The 16,296-nt window shown below is 45.2% G+C and overlaps 1 protein-coding gene across 2 annotated transcripts in view; it reads right to left on the bottom strand.

Annotated features, from left to right (window-relative positions):
* Window positions 1-16,296, bottom strand: part of CTNND2 (catenin delta 2) — a 731,828-nt gene that overhangs the window by 277,290 nt on the left and 438,242 nt on the right. For both annotated transcript variants that reach the window (XM_066579126.1, XM_066579127.1), the window contains one exon: window positions 2,075-2,192. In XM_066579126.1, coding sequence (XP_066435223.1) covers window positions 2,075-2,192 — 118 coding nt within the window. The remainder of the gene's footprint in view (window positions 1-2,074; window positions 2,193-16,296) is intronic.

Raw genomic sequence — 16,296 nt, 5'->3', positions numbered from 1 at the left:
CTGCGCAGGGACACTTTGGTGTGCGCTGTGGGGGGGAGGGGGGGCGGTTGGGCAGCATGTAACCCAGTAGAAGTGGCAGTGGAGTGTCATGCAGGCAGTGATTGTGCTTTGTTGGAGGTAGTGTGGTGCTTAGCAAAGGTATGCCATGCTAATGATGGCTTTTCAGAAGTAAAAGTTGTTGGGAGGGGGGGGGCCCCACTCTTGCCGGTATTCTGGCTTAATAGTGGGACCTGTGAACTTGAGATGCAGCCCAACATGTAGCCCCTCGCCTGCCCTATCCGTTGCTGTGTCGTTCCCATCACTTTCTTGAATTGCCCAGATTTTCACACATGAAAACCTTAGCGAGCATCGGCGAAATACAAAAATGTTCTGGTCGCCCATTGACTTCAATGGGGTTCGTTATTCGAAACGAACCCTCGAACATCGCGGGAAGTTCGTTTCGAATAACGAACACCCGAACATTTTGGTGTTCGCTCATCTCTATTTATAATTGAGCACAAGAAGCTTAACTTTATGGACCTGTGTTTTTTTTCCTCTATGTAACTCTAAACAAACACTAATGTATAGAGTGAAAGTGTTCATTTGTAGGCACACATTCTATACTGTGTAAACTTAAAAGGCAGGTGTTGAAAAAATGCTGCAAAGTAAGATTTAAAAAAAAATAGAAGGCGTCTGATTGACTCCAAATCTATTTTGCAGCAGGACAGTGACCCCCAACATAAAGTTAATGTAATTAACAAGTATTTTCAACATGAAGAAGAACAGTGGGTTCTGTAAGTGATAATATGGCTCCCACAGAGCCCTGATCTCAACATTGAGTCTGCTGTGATTACACAGAGACAGAAAGATTGGAGCTAGCTGACATCCACAGAAGATCTGTGCTTAGTTCTCCAAGATGTAGGATGTTTCAAAAAAACTGCCTCGTTGTGTTCCTTCAAAAACTGTGTGCAAGTGTACCTAGAACTGATGCTGTTTTGAAGATAAAGTGTGGTCACACCAAATATTAATTTTATTTGGATATACTGATTACAGAATTTAAATACGTATGTCAACGCAAAATGTTAATTTTACATTTTAAATTATTCACAAAGATTTCTAACATTCTGTTCTCATTTTTTGTCACTATGGGGTACTGAATGCAGGAGAAACACTTGATTTTTTTTTTATTTGAACAAGGCTACAACATAAGAAAAAGTAAAAAGAGTGAAAGTTTCCAAATGCAGTGTCGATTTGTACATCAATGCTTTGGATTATAACCCGATGTTTCATGGCTCATTAAAGCTTCAGACACTGACTTACAAGGCAGCACTAGACAATTAGTTCTCCTGTGGGAAAGCTGTTTTGCATAGTTTTTTTTTCAGGGGGAATAGCCCTAAAGACTTCCTAACAGCTGCTTCTACTGCGCATAAAGAGAATCAGTCTTTTTCAAAAGCCAGTGCAACTCCCATTGTAGCCAACAATAAATCCTAGTGGTGTAAGCTCCTAAGGGTGAATACCCACTTGCGTTTTTCTTGCATGTTTTTTCACGTGATTGCCAATGGGACTTTCTAATGTTAAAAATGCATCATAAGTTGGTGCTTTGCAATTTTTGTGCGATGTATTTAACATTAGAAAGTCCCATTGACAATCATGTTAAAAATACGCAGTGATATCGCGTGAAAAAAACGTGCACGAAAAACGCAAGTGTGCAGGAGCCCTGAGTGTGCTTTCACACGCACAGAATTAAGCCACAGGACACAAGACAGTTAAGGATATTTTGCAAATAATGCAAATTTTGTTGCATTTTAACTGCGGAATACATTTTGTAGAACGTTTTGCAGAATTTCTTGTGTTTTTTTAACTGCAGACTTTGCAGAATTACATCTTCTGCATGTTAGAAATCTGCAACAACAATTCTGAAGATAGTGCAGCAGGAACGTGAGTGCAAACCCCTATAAAGATATATTATGAAATTAATCAGAAACCTGTTTCCCACCTAAAACAAGGTATATAGTATAAAGTATAGGGTGCAAAGGAAACTAAAGTCCTTTTCATTATGAAAATAGATAATTGTTTTACATTGTAAGAAACCTACCTTACTATCTATCTCACTGCTTCCTAGTGCATACTGGATCACATGAAGTAAAGCATCTGTCAGTCCATCACACTCTCTCATTCTTCTGCGCGCCTCTTCTCCAGCAGAGCTCACATTCCTGAAAAAAATAAATAAAATTACATGTACAAAATTGAAAGACAGAAAGCAGAATATTTTTCCACTGTTTGAGTGAAACAAAAAGCAGTGTACAAATATTTGTATGTTAAAGGGATTCTTGGAAATCCAACTCTGAGAGTTCATAAGCCAATAATTCTTAAAACATGGTGCCGTTTTGCAACTTCTCAGCAAGCCCTATTGTGGTTTTGGTATGTTTTGTGCCCATTAAGAAGACGACTGAAAACATTGATCGGTGTTTTCAATGGAAGCAACAAGGATTGATCATTTCTGCACATTTTTGTAACTGGTTAGAGACCCCTTTAGACCTGTCTTTGATAATGCACAATATAAAAATGCTGGGTTTTTTGCAATCCGGCATTGATTGTTGTATAATCCTGTGCAAAGAGTTGCAGAAATAAGGAATGTGCCAGATTTATGCTAAACCCTCCTATCAAAGAAAAGTTGATACCAAGACATACAACTCTATAAAAAGAAAAGCTGAGAGTCACCAGGTGACTACTGTGGCAAATGGGAGTTACTTGCCTATTGGATTGCCATCTTTATGTCAGGATGGTTGGCACACATGCATAAAAAGCTCAGGAGACTTGCAGTCTGTTCCTCTCAACCTTGGATCTCTTCAGGTTCTTGTGTAAAGTCTGTCTCTACTGACTCTGTTTTGCTACTCTCTGCAACTTCTTTCACATAGTTTTCTTCACCAGCAACTTCTGAGGTCTTTTTCCCAATCTCTGCTTCTCTAGGGGCTTTCTCAGCTTCAGCAGCCTCACCTTCAGCCTTATCTTTAGTCTCTTGTACTTTAGAGGATTGCTCAGCCTTTACTTTCTCAATGTTTTACTAGTGCTTACAGAGACCATTTATTCCCTCAAGACCTCCTTCACAGTTTTCACAAACCGTTCACCTATAGTGCCCAGGTCACCTTCCAAGCATAATTTGGCATACTTCACTTTTTGTTTCTGATTTTTAAGATTCACCAACAAAACTTTTTTTTTTTACTTGCTGCCTGAACTGGGTCCTAGACCTCTCTAGTCTTGGAATCTTCTTTTCAGCAACATGACTGTTCAATTCCCAGCATTTCATCTTCATACTCAACTTCTTGACGAAACTCTGAAACACAGCCTTATCCTCTGACACCACTCTCAGGGTGCGTATCAAAGTTAGCACTTCGGTCTCTTTCTTACTAGCTCTTTCTTCAACACACTCACGTTCAGTGGTATATCTCACAGACATGATTTTCTCTTCAGTTCACTTAGCTTCTGTTTCTTCTCCAGTTTGAACATTATCTGACATTGGTGACCAAGCTCCACCGCAATATCTTCCAAATCCTGCTGAAGACTTGTTTTAAACTTCTCAAGTTTATCATAAGCACCTGCCTTTTCTTCATAGCATTGATTTGCAGCTTTAGGTTATCTTTGTATTTCTCTCTTCTGCTTTTCAAAAGTCCAAGTATGCAGTATTCTTCTCCATTTTCTTTTCCATATCTTACATCTGAGCCTGAAGTGCTGAAATCTGCTTTGACAGGTTTCTCTTAATTCCTGCATCTTCCTCTAGCTGCTTGAGGAGCACATTTCTCTCATCTTCCATTCTCTGCAGGTCTGCACTAAGGCCAAGTCACTGGCACTTCTCTTCTTGCGACAGTTTCTGAGACTCTTCAATTAAAGCTTTCAATTCCACCTGCAGTGTGTTCACCTTCTCAGACAGCTCTGCCTGTACTCTGTCGCCTTAAGTGATTTTTTTTTTTAATCATTAACTTTTTTTATTGAGAATGTGCTAAGGTACATACATTATCATCAACCAGATAGATTTCCAATAGGTAGGTCATAGACGTTCAGATTTGTAAATTGAGGTTATACTATAGGAAATACAATTTAACTAAGCGCACATGTCATAGTTTTTGGTTAACATTGAACAGAACATAATGGAAAGTGGGATGGGGAAGGATATGGAGGGAAGGGGGGGGATTGGTAAGGAGTGGGGGGGGGGTTGGATTTAGGGAAGGAGTAAGGTAAGGGGGAAGGGTAGAAGGGGTGCATTAACTATAGAAGAAAAACCAGACTATAGGACCCTAACGAGGTCCAACATTCTTTATATAATTGTTAAATAAATGATTAACATGGAAACATATTTAACCACGGGCTCCACACATTGTAGTAAAGTTGGATATCGTTGTTTCGAAGTGCCAGAATCTTTTCGAACATACTGTGTTCTGATATTAATTGGGTCAATTCCGTTAAATTCGGGGGTTGTGGTTGATTTCCATCTTCTGGCTATTAGATTTTTGGCTCCTAGTAATATGTGTCCTATGAGCTTTTTAAGAGGTGGGTGTATTTCCCCTGGATCTAGTAATAGTAGGGCTAGCTTTGGTGTGAACGGTAGTTTGATGCCTGATAATTTATGAATAAGGCTATATATGTCTGTCCAGAATGAGCTGATCATTGGGCACGCCCAAAATATATGGAGTATAGAGCCTGTCTTTCCACAACCTCTCCAGCAGAGATCGCTTGACGAAAGGCCTCTTCTAGCTAGGGTCATTGGGGTATAGTACCACCTCGTCAGAATTTTTATGTGAGTTTCTATCAGAGACTCCCTGTGAGGCCCGCCCCACCCATCTGAAAGCTTGTAACCAATTAGCAATAGGAATTTTTTGTTTTAAATCTTTCTCCCAACTGATGAGGTGACACTTTCCCGGGGTAATTAAGTTGCCCGAAAAATTGTCATAAAATAATCTAGTTGGAAATTTTTTGTTGGAGGGATTTAAGAATGAGTTTATCAGTTCAGGGAGTTTAAAGTTTAAAAGATTTTGAGTACGTAGGGAGGAGGTCACTTGGGTGAACCTGAAAAGCTCGCTTTTTGATATTTGGAATTTTGTTGCTAATGAGTTAAAGGTGTGTTCTTTTTTTGAGTATGGGTCAGAGATGTATTTTATGTTGTTTTTTATCCATGAATTCAAATTTAAATTCGGAATAAAATATTCCAAGGTCTCCAAAGGAATGTTTAAAGAGTTGTTTTGTGGATCTTGATTTACGCTACGTATTAGGTCTGTCCAAGCTTCTATCGAGGCTTTCATAGGGGGTGATATAGGCAGGGTTTTCAAAGAGCTTGACAGAGAGGGTATGTAGGTGCCTATTGTAGCTGCGATCAGGCTTTTGTTTGTTTAACTCCGTTTCTATTGCTAGCCAGCTGAGTTTTGGATTTTGACTCGTCCATGGGAGCAGGTGACTTAGTGTAGTGGATTTATAGTAGGATTCTATATTAGGAAGTCCCAGGCCTCCTTGATGTCTGTTTAGAGTCAGTATAGATAGAGCCAATCTTGGTCTTTTGTTTTGCCAAATAAATTTTGACAATTGTTTCTGAAAGCTATGTAGAGTTTGCTTTGGTATGGGTATAGGGAGTGTACGAAAATAATGGAGGATCTTTGGTAGAGTTATCATCTTGTATAATGCAACTCTTCCTAGCCAGGATAATGAGTAAGACTGGTATTGATCTAAATCTTTTTGAATATTTGCTAGGAGTTGGGGGAAGTTAGCTTGTATCAATTTTGAAATTGGAAAGGAGAGATAAATTCCTAGGTAGGGGATGGTTTTTGGTTGCCATTGGAATGAGAATTCTGCTTGTATGGCTTTTTTTAATTGTTCGTTCAAGTGTATTCCAAGAATTTGGGATTTGCTTGTGTTTAGTTTATAGTACGAGATTTGTGTGAATTTGGTCAGAATATCTTGGGTGTATCTCAGTGAATGAAGAGGCTTGGCTAGAATGAGTAGAACATCATCAGCGAACAAACTAATCTTATGTTGTCTATGTGCTGCTGGAATGCCATGGATGTTTGTTTCAGTTCTTATTTTTTCTGCTAGAGGTTCCATTATTAGTGTGAATAGTAGGGGGGAAAGTGGACATCCCTGCCGGGTTCCATTTGTTATTGGGAAGCGGTTAAAGAGCGTGCCATCTACTAAGACCCTTGCTGATGGGTTGGTGTAGAGCGCTTTAATTGCGTTAAATATATTGCCTGAGAAGCCAAATTTACGGAGGGTGGCAAATGCATATCCCCAGTGCAAGCGGTCAAATGCTTTTTCAGCATCAAGTGTGACCAACACTGCCGGGTTTCTATCTTGCTCAAGTTTGTATAGAAGATTTAGAATTCTTCTGGTTGCGTCAGAAGCTTGCCTACCCCTCGTAAATCCGACTTGGTCAGAGTGGATTATCTCCGGCAGGATCTCCAAGAGTCTTTGTGCTAAGGTTTTGGCATAAATCTTAATATCGCAATTTAGGAGAGAGCTAGGTCTAAAATTGGATGGGGTAGTGGGTTCCTTCCCTGGTTTGGGGATTGTTACAATTGTTGCTTCCAGTGTTTCTCTAGGGAAGGAGCCCTCCGCAATTCCTTGATTAAATGCTTGGGCCATATGGGGTGCAAGTAGGGTAGAGAATATCTTATAGTAGTCATTTGAAAACCCATCGGGTCCGGGAGCCTTTTGTGTCTTGAGGGTTTTAATAGTTTTTATGACTTCCAAGTGAAGTATTGGGGCACTTAAGGATTTCAGGTGAGTTTGAGAAAGAGATGGGAGTTCTATATCTTTCAAAAAAATTTCAATAGAGGCAGTGGAAGGCTGGGAGGTTGACACGTCGTTTTTCAGATTGTATAAATTTTCATACTACTGTCTAAAAGAGTCCACGATCTGAGTGGGGTGATATATTTTAATTGTTGGTTTTTGAGGATCTAAAATGTAGGGAATTTTGTATTTTTGTATCTTTTTCTTTGTCATTTTGGCTAGCAAATGGGATGGTTTGTTGTTAGAGGCGTAGTATGTAGCTCTGGAAGATCTTAGCTCGTTCTCATAGTTATCTATCAGAGTGTTTCTCAAAGATTGTCTCAGGTTAAATAGTTGTTTATGTAAGGAGTCAGAAGGATTTACCCTGATCTGAGATTCTAAGGTGGTCATTTGATTTATCAGCTTGTTGATAAGTTGGGTTTTTCCTTTTTTATGTTGGGCGCTTATTTTAATTAAGATTCCCCTGATCACTGCCTTGTGGGCATTCCAGATAGTTAAGGGAGAGACATCAGTAGTGCAATTGTTTTTAAAATATTCTACCAGAGCTGTTGATATAGTGCTAGAGTATTTAGGGTTTTTCAGTAGAAAAACGTTGTTTTTCCATTTTTTGGGTTGTTGTGGCGCTTCAGTTAGTGAGATAGTCATCTCAACTGGTGCATGGTCGGACCATGTAATTTTACCTATCTTGACTGCTCTAACCAATGGAATTGTAGATTTATTAACCAGAATTAAATCTATTCTAGAAAATGACCTGTATCTGTGTGAGTAAAAGGAAAATTCCCTAGAAGAAGCATTAAGACATCTAAAAGAGTCTAGCAGTGCCTCTCTTTGTAGCCATGGCGCGAGGGAAGGAGTCGATCTCAGGGGGCCCCTCGTGGAATCTAGTAGGTTATCGGGAGTGCTGTTAAAGTCCCCGCATACAATAAGGTTACCCACCTCGCATCTTCTAATTTTTTTGACTATTTTGTTCAAGAAACATATTTGGCCCCTATTGGGGGTATATAGGTTTACCAGCGTAATTGGCTTTTGATTCAAAAGGCCAGTTAATATCAAGTATCTGTCCCTTGGGTCTGTCTCTTGATGTTTGATATCGAATTGTACTGTATCCTTAAAAGCGATCAGTACGCCTGCTTGTTTTTTAGTTGAGGAGGCTAGAAAAATTTTTGGAAAATTTTTATGGGTTAGTTTTGGAGTGGCTGAAGATGCGAAGTGGGTCTCCTGAACACATATTATGTCCGCCCTGGAACTCAGGGCTTCCCTCCACAAGGAGGATCTCATATACGGTGAGTTTAGTCCGTTGGTGTTCAAGGACAGTATTGTAGTCGTCATTCTGGTGGTGTTGTCGAAATACGAATGTGTGGAGGTATCCGGGTCAGCAAGAAGTAGCCTGTTTGGATTTCCGCAGGTTTCGCTTCAAGACCAGAGGTGAGCTTAGATTTGTTACTTGCCGTAAATTTAACTTTTTCTTAAAACTCGGTCTTGGTGTGAGGAACTGGGGGGGGGGGGGGGGTATGGACAGTTAAAGTGTAGAAACTGTTGAGCGGTTGTGGGTTGAACTTTGAAGTAGAGAAACGGAAGGAGTGACAGATTGTCAGACCCGTTTCGTCTAGTAGAGGAGGGGGGGACGAAAAGTTCGCCTGTGAGGAAGTCCTCTCATTTACCCATGTATCTTTGCCTTGAGAGTGATTCCGGGGTAAGGTTCATCTCTGCGTTCATTCTTTGGGATGTTTTCTTGGGGTTTTGGAGGATCTCTGCATACGGGGAGCAGGAGGCACACCGATTCCCCATGTTTTTAGAAGTTGAGCAGCATCTTCTGGTTTAAACAAAGCATGGGTAAAGCCGTCTTTGTGAATCAGAAGTTTAATAGGAAATCCCCATCTGTAGGAGATATTGGCTTGTCTTAAGGCGGAAGTAATTTCTGAGAATTTTCTTCTTTCAGACATGGTGGTTTGAGACAAGTCTGCGTATAGACGTATGTCTGAATAGGGAGATGGAAGTTGTTTTAATTTTCTGGCAGCGATCATGAGCGCGTCTTTAGTGTGATAGAAGTGGATTCGGGCTATTATATCCCGTGGAGTCGTCTCGGCAATAAATTTAGGTCTCGGGAGTCTGTGTGCCCTGCCAGTGATAAGATCTTGTAGAGGAGCTTCCGGCAGGAGTGTACGCATTAGTTGGTTTAGGTATTTAGGTATTTCAGGCGTTGTTATAGATTCTGGGATGCCGCGAAACTTTATATTATTACGCCTGCTTCTATCTTCTAGGTCTGCCAGTTTTGATCTAAGTTGGGTGACTTCATCCGCCAAATCATAGTGGGCATCTATGAGGGAATTATGGGATTGTGTGAGTTCGCCCATTTTATTTTCTGTGTGAGCCACTCTTTCTCCAATGGACTCTATTGTGGCTGTGAGAGAGGAGTTGAGGGTGGTAAAGCTAGTGTAGATTGATTTGCTTAGAGCCACCATCATTTTCTTTATGAAAGCTTCAGATGCCGGTTGGCCTGAGGACGGTAAAGCTTTAATATAGTCCTTCATAAATGGAGTATGAGGGGGTGATTGGTTCACATCTCCCTTTCTGGATTTTTGTTTAAGAGGGCTATCTGACGGTGAGAGAGCGCCTCTATTGCAGGAGGATGCTGGTATAGGGATTGCTGAGGGTGAGCATGGATTATGGCGTTTCCCTCCTAGTGATCCCTGAGTTAGAGCGTTGGGATGTCCCTCTGCCTTCTCCCCAGCTTTGTTTTTTGACTGGGAGCTACTACCCTCACCACGAGGGTCTGCAATGGGCACCATCTTGGGGTTTATTTTAGGTGGTTGAGTGCTGTTAGGCTGCCTTTCTGTATGGCTATATGTCTGGGTGCTCAGGTGTGCACTCACCGTTCCTTCTTCTCCCTTCTCCGGAGACGAGCCGGCAGTCAGGCTTGGAAGAGTGCTGGCAAGCTCTTCATCTTCTGCTGTGGTAGCAGAGCCGGTCGGGCTGTGGGCGCGCGGGATCTTGGGCGCCGAGAAAAACTCCTCCAGGCGCCGCGGCTGCGAGCGGGACAGTCTGCGGCGAGACATCGCTGGATGCAGGGAGGGCAGAGAAGCTCTTTCGGAGCGGTATCGGTCCCCGGAGTTGTTGTGGAGTAGCAATGGGTGATAGAGGTTAGCAGAGCTAGCGAATTACGCCGCCATCTTCTCTCTCGGCCAGGCCACGCCCCACGCCTTAAGTGAATTTTATTTGTAGTTCTTGAAGCTGCGTTTCTACTGTTTTCTATTGCATTCAGAGTCACGCTTGTCTTCTGATAACACCTTCACCTTCTGGGTCAGCTCAGTACATTCACATTTCCAAAATTTCTTTCAACTTTTCAGTTTGCTCTAACTGTTTGGGTAGTTGCCCCATAACTAGAACATGATTCTGTTTTATGCTCCTGGATCTGGGTTTCATATACTTCAGCTTCTTCATCCAAGCTTATCTGTAGCTGGGACACCACTTGCTCATGGAGTTCTTCCTGGGTTTCCTTGTAGTCCAGTATGTTTTTCAAGATCTTTGTTTGCTTCTCTGCCTGGCTGCAAGTAGCTTTTTCCCTTTCCAGGTTTTCCCTGAGCTCAGTCCTCTGAGACTCCAGTTCATCATTTATCTTTGTAAACTGCATTTTTAACTTTGCAACTTGTTAATGCAAATCTGTAGTGTGATTACAAGCATCTGTAGAATCTCTTTCCATTTACACGCAAAGGCAATCTTTCAAACTGCCCTGGCAGCTAAAATGACATAAATTTATTCTGTAGGTCAATATGATTAGCATGATCCCAAATTTATTTACCTTTTATTTATCATCTTATAAAATAATAATTTATTAATATACACACACATATTTTTACATCACTATGGCAGCTATACAAGAATCCGCCCATAGACTTAGATTGAGTTCACACTTCACTGGAAATATACATAATGAAAATTTTCTTATGTATACTTATATATAGGCATACAAATAGAGAAGATATTACAGTAAGGTAAGGAGTCATGACTGTATCCCACGTGATGTCAGATTGTAATACTTTCTTTGCAGACTATTTTTAACTGTGGGGTGGTTTGCCATTGACATCCCCAGTACTGGGTACTCATTTTACCTCAGAAGGATGGGAGGCTGAGTCAATCTTGAGTCGGCTACCTGAACCTTGTTGGGATTGAACCCACCACTTTCAGGTTGTGAGCAAGAGCTTAGGACTGCATTTCTTCTGCCTTAACACTCTGCACCACAAATACAAGTGAGTGTGTGAGCTGCGTAAGTGTGCATAGTTGTATTCTACGTGTACTGTATTCTAAAATATGCAGTGTCTTAAGTATGTGACTTGGGATTAGTGACTTTGGATTTAGGGACTTTGGAAGAATCATTTGTATTTAATTATTGCTTCTTAGAGATGAGCAAGCACCAAAATGCTCGGGTGCTCGTTACTCGGGACGAAATTATCGCAATGCTCGAGGGTTCGTTTCGAGTAACGAACCCCATTGAAGTCAATGGGCGACCCGAGCATTTTTGTATATCGCCGATGCTCGCTAAGGTTTTCATTTGTGAAAATCTGGGCAATTCAAGAAAGTGATGGGAACGACACAGCAACGGATAGGGCAGGCGAGGGGCTACATATTGGGCTGCATCTCCAGTTCCCAGGTCCCACTATTAAGCCACAATACCGGCAAGAGTGGGCCCCCCCCCTCCCAACAACTTTTACTTCTGAAAAGCCCTCATTAGCAATGCATACCTTAGCTAAGCACCACACTACCTCCAACAAAGCACAATCACTGCCTGCATGACACTCCGCTGCCACTTCTCCTGGGTTACATGCTGCCCAACCCCCCCCCCCCCCCCCCCCGCACGACCCAGTGTCAACAGCGCACACCAAACTGTCCCTGCGCAGCCTTCAGCTGCACTCATAGCCACACCACCCTCATGTCTATTTATAAGTGCGTCTGCCATGAGGAGGAACCGCAGGCACACACTGCAGAGGGTTGGCACGGCTAGGCAGCGACCCTCTTTAAAAGGGGCGGGGCGATAGCCCACAATGCTGTACAGAAGCAATGAGAAATATAATCCTGTGCCACCGCCATCAGGAGCTGCACACGTGGGCATAGCAATGGGCAACCTATGTGCCACACACTATTCATTCTGTCAAGGTGTCTGCATGCCCCAGTCAGACCGCGGGTTTTTTTTATAAATAGTCACAGGCAGGTACAACTCCGCAATGGGAATTCCGTGTGCACCCACAGCATGGGTGGCTCCCTGGAACCCACCGGCTGCACATTAATGTATCCCATTGCAGTGCCCATCACAGCTGAGGTAATGTCATGTTTAATGCAAGTGGGCTTTGGCCCACACTGCATGCCCCAGTCAGACTGGGGTTCTTTAGAAATGGACACATGCAGTTACAACTCCGTGTGGACCCACGGCATGGGTGGCTCCCTGGAACCCACCGGCGGTACATAAATATATCCCATTGCAGTGCCCAACACAGCTGATGTAACATCAGCTGTAATGCAGGTGGGCTAAAAATTAATTGGATAACACTGTAGGCGAGGGCCCCCAAAAATTGGTGTACTAACAGTACTAATGTACCTGATAAAAATTGCCCATGCCCAACCAAGAGGGCAGGTGAAACCCATTAATCGCTTTGGTTAATGTGGCTTAATTGGTAACTAGGCCTGGAGGCTGCCCAGTTAAAATAAAAATTGGTTGAGGTGAAAGTTTCAACGCTTTAATGAGCATTGAAACGTATAAAAATTGTTTACAAAAATTATATGACTGAGCCTTCTGGGCCTAAGAAAAATTGCCCGTTTGGCGTGATTATGTGAGGCTTCAGGAGGAGGAGCAGGAGGAGGAGGAGGAATATTATACACAGATTGATGAAGCAAAAATGTCCCCGTTTTTGATGGTGATAGAGAACGATGCTTCCATCCGCGGGTGCAGCCTACGTATTGCTTAGGTATCGCTGCTGTCCGCTGGTGAAGAAGAGAAGTCTGGGGAAATCCAGGCTTTGTTCATCTTGATGAGTGTAAGCCTGTCGGCACTGTCGGTTGACAGGCGGGTACGCTTATCCGTGATGATTCCCCCTTAGCCGCACTAAACACCCTCTCTGACAAGACGCTAGCCTCAGGACAAGCAAGCACCTCCAGGGCATACAGCGCGAGTTCAGGCCACGTGTCCAGCTTCGACACCCAGTAGTTGTAGGGGGCAGAGGCGTCACCGAGGATGGTCGTGCGATCGGCTACGTACTCCCTCACCATCCTTTTACAGTGCTCCCGCCAACTCAGCCTTGACTGGGGAGCGGTGGCACAGTCTTGCTGGGGAGCCAGAAAGCTGGCAAAGGCCTTGGAGAATGTTCCCTTGCCTGCGCTGTACATGCTGCCTGATCTCTGCGCCTCCCCTGCTACCTGGCCCTCGGAACTGCGCCTTCTGCCACTAGCGCTGTCGGATGGGAAGTTTACCATCAGTTTGTCCACCAGCGCCCTGTGGTATAGCATCATTCTGGAACCCCTTTCCTCTTCGGGAATGAGAGTGGAAAGGTTCTCCTTATACCGTGGGTCGAGCAGTGTGTACACCCAGTAATCCGTAGTGGCCAGAATGCGTGTAACGCGAGGGTCACGAGAAAGGCATCCTAAGATGGAGTCAGCCATGTGTGCCAGGGTACCTGTACGCAACACATGGCTGTCCTCACTAGGAAGATACTTTCAGGATCCTCCTCCTCCTCCTCCTCCTCCTCCTCCCTCCTCCTCCTCCTCCTCCTCCTCCTTCTCCTTCTCCTTCCTCCTTCTCCTTCTCCTTCTCCTTCTCCTTCTCCTCCTTCTCCTCCTTCTCCTTCTCCTTCTCCTCCTTCTCCTTCTCTCCTTCTCCTCCTTCTCCTTCTCCTTCTCTCCTTCTCCTCCTTCTCCTTCTCCTTCTCCTTCTCCTCCTTCTCCTTCTCCTTCTCCTTCTCCTTCTCCTTCTCCTTCTCCTCCTTCTCCTCCTTCTCCTCCCCCTTCTCCTCCTCAATGCGCTGAGATATAGACATGAGGGTGCTCTGACTATCCAGCGACATACTGTCTTCCCACGCCTCCGTTTCCGAGTGCAAAGCGTCTGCCTTTATGCTTTGCAGGGAACTTCTCAAGAGGCATAGCAGAGGAATGGTGACGCTAATGATTGCAGCATCCCCGCTCACCATCTGGGTAGACTCCTCAAAGTTTCCAAGGACCTGGCAGATGTCTGCCAACCAGGCCCACTCTTCTGTAAAGAATTGAGGAGGCTGACTCCCAGTACGCCGCCTATGTTGGAGTTGGTATTCCACAATAGCTCTACGCTGCTCATAGAGCCTGGCCAACATGTGGAGCGTAGAGTTCCACCGTGTGGGCACGTCGCACAGCAATCGGTTGCACTGGCAGATTAAACCGATGTTGCAGGGTCCGCAGGGTGGCAGCGTCCGTCTTGGAGTTGCGGAAATGTGCGCTGACCCGGCGCACCTTTCCGAGCAGGTATGACAAGTGTGGGTAGCTTTTCAGAAAGCGCTGAACCACCAAATTAAAGACATGGGCCAGGCATGGCACGTGCGTGAGGCTGCCGAGCTGCAGAGCCTCCACCAGGTTACGGCCGTTGTCACACACGACCATGCCCGGTTGGAGGCTCAGCGGCGCAAGCCAGCGGTCGGTCTGCTCTGTCAGACCCTGCAGCAGTTCGTGGGCCGTGTGCCTCTTCTCTCCTAAGCTGAGTAGTTTCAGCACGGCCTGCTGACGCTTGCCCACCGCTGTGCTGCCGTGCCGCGTGACACCGACTGCTGGTGACATGCTGCTGCTGACACATCTTGATTGCGAGACAGAGGTTGCGTAGGAGGAGGAGGAGAAGGGTGGTTTAGTGGAGGAAGCATACACCGCCGCAGATTCCAGCACCGAGCTGGGGCCCGCAATTCTGGGGGTGGGTAGGACGTGAGCAGTCCCAGGCTCTGACTCTGTCCCAGCCTCCACTAAATTCACCCAATGTGCCGTCAGGGAGATATAGTGGCCCTGCCCGCCTGTGCTTGTCCACGTGTCTGTTGTTAAGTGGACCTTGGCAGTAACCGCGTTGGTGAGGGCGCGTACAATGTTGCGGGAGACGTGGTCGTGCAGGGCTGGGACGGCACATCGGGAAAAGTAGTGGCAACTGGGAACCGAGTAGCGCGGGGCCGCCGCCGCCATCATGCTTTGGAAAGCCTCCGTTTCCACAAGCCTATACGGCAGCATCTCCAGGCTGATCAATTTGGCAATGTGCACGTTTAACGCTTGAGCGTGCGGGTGCGTGGCGGCGTACTTGCGCTTGCGCTCAAACAGTGGCGCTAGCGTCTGGACGGTGCGCTGAGAGACATTGCTGGATGGGGCCGAGGACAGCGGAGGTGAGGGTGTGGGTGCAGGCCAGGAGACGGTAGAGCCTGTGTCCTCAGAGGGGGGTTGGATCTCAGTGGCAGGTTGGGGCACAGGGGGAGAGGCAGTGGTTCAAACCGGAGGCGGTGAACGGCCTTCGTCCAACCTTGTGGGGCGCTTGGCCATCATATGCCTGCACATGCTGGTGGTGGTGGCTCCCCAGCTGATCTTGGCGCGACAAAGGTTGCACACCACTGTTCGTCGGTCGTCAGGCGTCTCTGTGAAAAACTGCCACACCGTAGAGCACCTTGACCTCTGCAGGGTGGCATGGCGCGAGGGGGCGCTTTGGGAAACAGTTGGTGGATTATTCGGTCTGGCCCTGCCTCTACCCCTGGCCACCGCACTGGCTCGGCCTGTGCCCACACCCTGACTTGGGCCTCCGCGTCCTCGCCCGCGTCCACGTACTCTAGGCCTACCCATACCCCTCAGCATGGTGTATTACCAGTAGTGCAGAAACAGAACGCTGTAATTAAATGTGCCGCTTATTGGCCTGTGGTTGGAGGCTGACTTCGCTTACGGAATGCCAGGAAATAATTTTGTGCAAGCCTGCTGTAACACTTAGCTGGCTGCGTATGAATTAGGAGGACAACTACACCCAGCACAGACCCAGAACACTGAGGACAGTCACAGGCAGCCCAAATAGATTTTTTTCCCCAAATGTTTTTGCAAAGGCCCACTGCCTATATACACTGTATATGTCTTCTCTCTCTGCATCACCACTACTGGCCCTGGAGTATGTGAAATAACTGCACACTGTTGCACTGTGGACTGGAATACAGCGGTGATTTAACAGCCAACACAGAGCCAGGAAATAATTTTGCGCAAGCCTGCTGTAACACTTAGCTGGCTGCGTATGAATTAGGAGGACAACTACCCCCAGCAGAGACCCAGTACACTGAGGACAGTCACAGGCAGCCCAAATAGATTTTTTTCCACAAATGTTTTTTGGAAAAGCCCACTGCCTATATACACTGTATATGTCTTCTGTCCCTGCCTCACAATATATGTCTTCTGTGCCTGCCTCACAATATATCTCTTCTGTCCCTGCCTCACAATATATGTCTTCTGTCCCTGCCTCACCACCACTACTGGCCCTGGAGTATGTATAATTACTGCAGGGTGCAATGCTCTGCACGGCCGATATACAAA

Source organism: Eleutherodactylus coqui, chromosome 9, assembly GCF_035609145.1.
Source record: "Eleutherodactylus coqui strain aEleCoq1 chromosome 9, aEleCoq1.hap1, whole genome shotgun sequence".
NCBI lineage: Eukaryota > Metazoa > Chordata > Amphibia > Anura > Eleutherodactylidae > Eleutherodactylus > Eleutherodactylus coqui.
The sequence above is the reverse complement of the archived record's forward strand: the minus strand, read 5'-3'. Positions and strand labels throughout refer to the sequence as shown.